Source organism: Schistosoma mansoni, assembly GCF_000237925.1.
Source record: "Schistosoma mansoni, WGS project CABG00000000 data, supercontig 0226, strain Puerto Rico, whole genome shotgun sequence".
Classification (NCBI taxonomy): Eukaryota; Metazoa; Platyhelminthes; class Trematoda; order Strigeidida; family Schistosomatidae; genus Schistosoma; species Schistosoma mansoni.
This window is the reverse complement of record NW_017386092.1, coordinates 7809-15657: the sequence shown is the minus strand read 5'-3', so window position 1 is coordinate 15657 and position 7849 is coordinate 7809. Positions and strand designations below refer to the sequence as shown.

The 7849-nt window shown below is 38.0% G+C and overlaps 1 protein-coding gene across 1 annotated transcript; it reads left to right on the top strand.

Annotated features, from left to right (window-relative positions):
* Positions 1–4789: 4789 nt before the first annotated feature.
* Smp_175770 (hypothetical protein) lies at positions 4790–5104 on the top strand (the record flags this gene model as incomplete). The annotated part of the gene is made up of 1 exon (XM_018791621.1): positions 4790–5104. One exon carries the CDS (start codon positions 4790–4792, stop codon positions 5102–5104), a length of 315 nt encoding a protein of 104 aa, XP_018647305.1.
* Positions 5105–7849: the final 2745 nt, after the last annotated feature.

Here is a 7849-nt window from a genome sequence, read left to right as displayed (position 1 = left end):
TCTGTCTTACAGAATTGTTTCTTCATACACCTCGTGAATTTCCTTATTGTTTTATATGACTCTGTATAATGGTACGTTTATGAATTACATATTTATAACTGTTTTCATTAACTTGGTATACTGTATCCCAGTGGTTTTGTTTCTAAAAGGTTTCGGTATTTAATTTAAGGCATCATCAGGCGTAGTAGTAAACAATTTTAACTGATATCGAAGTGGTGTATTAACCAAATAGAGATTTCTGGACTGAACTTTAACTCTCAAATCAGATGTTAGTGTCGGTGATGTTACTTGAACTAAAATAGTATGGTCGATTTCGAATATGTAACCTGCCGATCGAAGGCCGAATGTTTTAAACGTTAAGCGTACACCCTGGTCCTACGTTGTAGCTGATTGACACCCAAGAATCAGCTTCGATTTCAGAACAAAGGGCTGAATGGCCTGTATTAATCTTGACAATAGGGATATCTCAGTTGGCCAAACGTTTTTTGAATGATTCGGTAAATAAAACTTTGACCACTCCTAATTAAAGTTCCACTGGTTGATAATTTGGTGGGAGGGTTAGTAAGTCAGTTTTTAAGTAATTGGTTCTGAGTTTGTTAGAATTTTCGAGTATCCTCGTCGATTCTCAGTTCTGGTCGACAATAAAGATAAAACTATGTCACACAAAGTATCAAGTAATTTAAAGGCAGTGATTAGGTCAGCTCTAATCCTTCTCTATGACAATAGGAATTAGGTTTGATTTAGCCGATCGGTCACCATGTAAAGAATTTACTGCTTCAGAATCGGTAGTTTAGTAGCTAGGATATTTGGATTTGAGCTATTAAGTCTTAGGCTCAAACCACATTGCTCTTAGTTCTATTTAAGTTACTGGTTAACATCAGTATCCCTCACACTGTGGCCTAGTGCCAAGTGAACAAATCTGTGGTTTAGTAACTTCCGTCTAGAAAGTTCTAAAGACCTCCCGTGTCGCTTCTACGAGGTACTCCTGTTCGATCATCCAACATACTGGGGACCATGTGCATATAATTTTTTGTATATTCACTTTCCATACTTTTGGTCTGTCTGCGGCTGGCATATTAACTTTAGCAGGAATGTGGAAACCAAAACATGCACTTTATGGTCACCTGCCCATAAATGGGAGGGGTTCTCTTATCAATTTTTCGTCAGGTTCACTTATGGAATCCTTGTTACGACCTTCCCTTTCTGTAAATAATCCAATTTCGGCATCAGTTGGATGGCAGAGACACTACAGCGACACCTGTTTGATGACCTCACTAATCTACTCAACAAGCATTAGTATTGGAGATTCGTGGGGGATGTAGTATTTTCACAGTTGAAATCACGAGCGGATCTTAGCTAGACTACGACTGAAAATCTGGAAACAGTGGACCGCCGTTTCGTCGTAATATGGAACTCATCAGCAGTGAGTATCCACGACCCCTCACGCGAGAATCACACCCAGGACCTTCGGTCTTGTATGCAAACGCTCAACTTCTAGACCTCTAAACCGGCGTCCAACAATGTTAATGGTCTTGCGCAACCCTCCATCGATTGCCTGCGGCAAGTAATAGTCTCATGCCGGACACGGATTGAACTCCACTAGTCACGGCCATCCAGTGCTCTCAGATTTTCAATGGTGGCGCTCGCCCTTTTCAGTGAACTTTATCTCCAACCCCTGCCTACTTCATCCCCCTACGATGGCTGGCGTAAAGGGTCGGGAAAAAGTTCCGCGTCGCCAAACTAATGTATTATCAGTCCATGAAATCATAGTCTGTTAGACTCAGCCATTCTGATAGACGAAGATTACATTATCGGGGCCTGTACAATCGCTGAACTAATGACTCGAGATATTGGATGACATGGTTCAAAATCGGTTGCATCGGCGCAGATCTATCTGCTCTCTGCTTTCCCTTAGATCTTGAGTTGCAAAATTACTTCATACCTTCATAGAGTAAGACCATGCATGATTGTAATCTGTGGACTTTTACTGTCTGTCCAATCACTGTTGTATTTGGAAAATAGCTGTCATTCGGCTGCACCACCTTGTTAATAGTCTGTTCGGTACAGTGACGATAACTCACTTGATGTTACCATCGTAAAACATTAATTTTAGTGACTCGTTCATGTCTTACTAATGTTATCCCGCCAACTTCAGCGTCACATATTATTTACTGATGCAGGGACAGACTGTACCAAGCGAACAATTATGATATGGTGCTAGGTTCGAAACGCGTTCTTCTGGGAAATAATGTTAAATCTCATTGCATTTAATGCGTTTAAGCCGCTAGTAAGATTACTACCCCTGAAAAATATTGTGATTCGAACTTACTTACGCCTGTTAACCCTCATGTAGGTGTTATATCTTGTGGCCGAGTGGATGCCTAGTTAATATGTGACTTGATGAGACCGCCAATCAGGGAGCAGCGAATTATCGATTGGAACAGTGACACGAAAACCGTACGAGCAGACTAGAGTGCTAACCGGTCCTGCGATCTGCCTAGCCCAGCCAGTTAAGTCCAAAACACCACTAACAGCCTCAGTGGTATGAATCATTGTATTTCAAACATACTGAGTTTATATACCAAACAAACAGACCATATCGACCCATAAAGTAGGTAATAACATTTGCACAATATTTAGACGAATGTGGCTGTGAATAGTAATCAATAAACTGATGATAACTCAAGGATCGTATAATAATAGTTCAAGGTCAAAATAAAGTTAATGATAAGAGGAAACAAATATGATTAGGTTAATTATAATAGGAAATATACATATTATATTGACCAATAAATATTCCTCAAAGTTACCATTCGTAATTCTCTTCGGGATACAACAGTAGGAGCATAGGCCACTCACCAACATTCTCCATCCAACTCTGTCCTGGGCAATCCCTTCCAGTTGCTTTTCATCCTATTAATGTCTGCTTCCGATTCTCGACACAGTGTGTTCTTTGGTCTTCCTCTTTTCCGTTTCCCCTCAGGATTTCAAGTTAGCGCATGCTTTGTGACGTAGTTTTATGATTCAAAGCTAAATACATAAAATTCTACTCTGTAAGTGTTATAATTGTGTTTTGCTAATAAACGACCCAGTTACTGCTATTGCTTAGTATTCTTATACAATGACACTCGACAAGACCTCAAAAATGAGAACGCGTTGTACAGGAACGAAATTGTATTCCAAATAACAAGAGTAGGGAAACAGCAATCAATGGTTAGAAAAACATTCACATATTTATAGTATATGCTCGCGACGGGATTTAGCCTTCAAATGCTCTGGTACGGCCGAGAGTGGAGAGGGTCCGCTCTCCCTCTCCAAATACTTTCATGGCCACGCGAATATATAGCCTCTGCCAGGGAATTCCTACTCACTGACTTCTCGCACTACGAGTGTTGTTTACGAAATTGAGAGGACGAAAAGCGAATCTCCGGCGCTTTAACAAGGTTGGTGGACACGGAAAGTTCACCTAGGGGAGTTGGAAAACTCTTATTCCAAACCGATGGTGCACATGGGCTCCAGTATCCTGAAGGTACAAATGGCGTATCGATCAATCGTCGGTCACTGACTACCATGGGACTGCATCTCCTTAAGATCCTCCACTGCCTTGTGGACTAGGCCTTCAGGTCAAAGACTCGGGGTGTGGCCCCCTAAGAAAACCACCTGCTTCAGTTTTGGCACCTGGGCAATATCACAGCCCTCACGAGATTTTTGAGGTGCATATTTATCTGGTGCTTTTTTGTACCAATATGTATGTGTTTTAATAAAATAAAATATGCATAAAAAGCTTCTAGATGCTTCTCCAATAATCTGCCAGAGCTGATTGGTTTAGAATTAGCCAATCAGCGTGCGCTATCACAATCATACGCATAACGTGCCTTAATCCGGTTTATTTCCCGCTAACAGTAGGTCAGAGGGAAGGATTAATAATATAAATGATAACTTAATCATTTCCATTATTCCATTGTTTTATCGTTGTCTTTATTTTTTTTAAATAATTTGATAGATTAATTTAGAATCTTCAATTAAGGAGATGATCCAAAAAGTCTTGATCAGTTCTGGTGAACCATTTCATACATCAGATCTTATTATTAATTTATTATATGATTATCTTCGTATTAATGCTAATCAATTCCTTATTCATTTACCCAAATCAAAATTACCATCTTTAAATGATTTATTATTATGTTGTCAAAGTCAACCAATCAGATTATGTCGTATTGTTAAATATTTTCAAACTATTTATATTCATTCATTTATTAAAACAAATGAATTTGATTTAATGAATAATAAACAATTCACATCATTAATTCATGAATATACTACTAATAATTGTAGTAATCATGATGATGATGGTGGTGGTGGTGGTGATCCATTGAACAATAAAAGTTTAAATGATTTTTCACCTAGCAACAATTCAAATTGGTTACGTTTAAATTATTTATTTAATCAATTATCAATCCCTTTACCCTATCATCATCATCATCCTAATCATTCTAATCATAATAAATTTTGGCAATTATATAAACCATATTTGAATCAAGTGTATAAACAATTAAATAAAGGACGTTTATTACGTTTAAAACGGATTGATCTGAAATTATGTCATGAATCTATGGAACATTTTTTGTCATTTTATCAATTAAGACAAACAGCTAGTTTATTAAATTTAACTAAATCACATCATTTAAAAAATTTTTTATACTGGTTCTATTATTGTACATTCAATACTAATACTACTAATAATAATGTTAGTAGTAATGAGAATAATAATAAAGAAAATATCATTACAATGGAAATGATGAATGAATATTATTTAAAAGTGTTAAATAATTCAACTTCTTCATCTTCCTCCTCCTCAGCATCATCGTCATCTTCAACAATCAATTCAACATCAACATCAGGATCATCCCCTCATGAAGGTTTACATATTCTTGCCTATTTATTAAATGGTGATCTATTAGATATAATTGATATGGTTTTATATAATCGACAAAAATTAAATATTAATCTATCATCACCTATTACATTAATTGAAATTAAACAAGTTTTACATATTTTTACAAGTATAATATATCCAAGACAATCAACTATATCATCTTCATGAATCTCTCTCTATATCCATTGAAATGTAAGATTTCTTGTAGATAGTTTCAATTCTTTGTGTGTGCAAATATACTGAGTTCATTTACTTATTTCAATTTAGATCCATTTATATTAATATATATGTGATAAGTTAATGGAGATGAAGTTTCTATTCTCTGATCTGAATGGTTTAATTATGGTGGTACATTGATTGTTCTTCTTGAATAACATCATCAGTATAAACTATTGAAGCTGAAAACTTCCCCCTATCATCCCAAAGATAGGTTATATATATACGTATATGCATTTCATACTTTTGTGGATTTTTACATTAATTTTGTTTTAATAAATAAGATTGTATCTGAGTTACTACTACTACTATTATTAATAGTAGTATAAGTATTATTATTTAAAAATATTTTCCATATCAGAAAGTTATTCACTGTTGATTATTAATAATAATTAAACAAATGATCAGAGAAATTTTTACTTTGAACACATACTTCACTAGGATTAAGTACGATTTCAATGTGATCTGTTGTTGTTTTTTTTACTGAGATTCTCCATCGACGTTTATTATTACTATTTGAACACAAAGAGGCACCAAATACATATACGCTACACAAATCACTTGATTTGTATGTGATTTGTGATACCGCCCAGTTTTTTAGAACGAAGCAGGTAATTTTCTTAGAGAATCTGTTATATCTGAAGCGTTTCGAAATCACTAGTCAGTGAACGGAACAAAGACTTGTGACCAGAGATCGATAAGCTAGCTATTCTGACGCGTCCCATACCCAGCTAACTAGAGTAAGAAGTCCAAGTTGGAAGCGGGAAAAATATATTCCGTAAGCAGTCAAAAGCACAGCAATCGTGAAGGGAAAAATTCAAACGTATATATACAGCATAAAATTGTCATTGGACAGCATTACAAAATGGCACACTGTATGATACAACGGACCAATAGCGTTTAATATACTTTGCAAGTAGAAAATATGACTGAAAAGTGAAAATAGCGCTTTTGGCGCGAAAACAAAGAAATTCAAAATAAAATTACAAAAATAGGCCATTCACCAAGTAATTTAACATCCCCAACAGGATCACACCCGGAGTCTTTCATGTAAAGGTCTAATCCACAAGTTATATTGGAGCAACATCAGGAGATACAGTCCCATGGTAGTCGGTAACGAACAATTGATTCATACGCCATTTCTTCCTTCAGGTTACTGAAGCCCATGTGCACCATTGGTTTAGAATGAGGGTTTCCCAACTCCTCTAGGTGAACTTTCCATGTCCACCAACCCTGTTTAAAGCGCCGGACATTCGCTTTCATCCTCTTAATTTCGTAGACAACAGTAATGCCACGAGAAGGCAGTGAGTAGAATATCCCTGACAGAGGCTGTATGGGCGTGGTCATGTGAGAGCATTTGGAGAGGGAGAGCGGACTCTCTCCACTCTCGGCCATACCAAGGAATTTATATCTTATTAAACTGTGGTCATTAGAAAAAAACGAGATCATAGTGTTGTGAATGAGAACACAGGTGAGGACAACCAACTATATATTTAGCACAAATTACAACGTTACTTGGTAAAATACGAAAAACCATGCTATGATACACTATTTGCAAAATGTTCTTCAATTGCTTCAGGCTTCATTGTTCCTGGATTTCCACACAAATTGCTTTTTATTTCTGTTCTTCTCTTCTTGATCTTCTCAATCTTCTGCTGTCAGATATTCTATTCCTTACTCACCATATATACTACTTATGTCGATATCAGTAGCTCACACCACACCCGTCCCCCCTTTTAATAAGCAGTTCTCGCAATCTTTCTGATCGGCGTACCATTGTCTCCTTTGGTGCTGTTCGTGACTCGTACTCATGACGTTCTTGAAACCATCTCTGTAGTAGACTGGCATTTACACGCCTCTGCTTGTCTTCTCTCCGGATCGTGTAAACTGGGCCGCGTCTCTCCGTGATAATGTACGGTCCCTCCCATTTCGGGATCAGCTTTCCTGACCCTGGTCCCCCTTCAGTGTTAGCTCTCCGTTCTCTACACTTTACCAGGTCCCCCACTCTAAAAGGCTTCCACGCTCTTCTCTGCTGTTCTGCCTTCTTGATGTCTGATATTTGTTTCTTTTTCACGTTCTTTATTGCCTCCGTCCTCTCTTTCCTTAATCTTGTTGCTGTCCACTTCTGCTGCTGTGGCCACGTCTTATTATGCATCGGAAGTCGTGGCTGTCTACTATACATCAGTAGGAAAGGTGATTTCTTGGTTGTTCCTTGGATGGAGGCACGATGCGCCAGCAAAATTAGTGGTAACTCTTTCTCCCAATTCCCTCCTTTAGATGCTAACCATTCCTTTAATGTCCGGTTGTTTCTTTCTGTAAGCCCGTTCGTCTGAGGGTGATACGGTGTAGTTCGTATCCTCTTGATGCCGAACTGCTTTAAACGGGCCTTAAACTCGTCACTTTCAAAACAGGGACCCTGGTCGGTTAGTATCATCTTCGGTACTCCATGACCCGCTACAATGTGCCGGATTATTACTTCGGTCACTGTTTTCGCCCGCTGGTCGGCAATCGGTACAGCGTCGACCCATCGTGTAGCATGTTCCGTCATTACTAGTAAGTATCGGTTGCCGCTATCCGTCTGTGGAAATGGTCCCATCACATCTACTGACCATAGATCACCGACTGCGGTTACTGGGACCGACTGCAATGGCGGTTGCATGTATCTATCGCTTTTCATTAATTGGCACTGCTGGCACG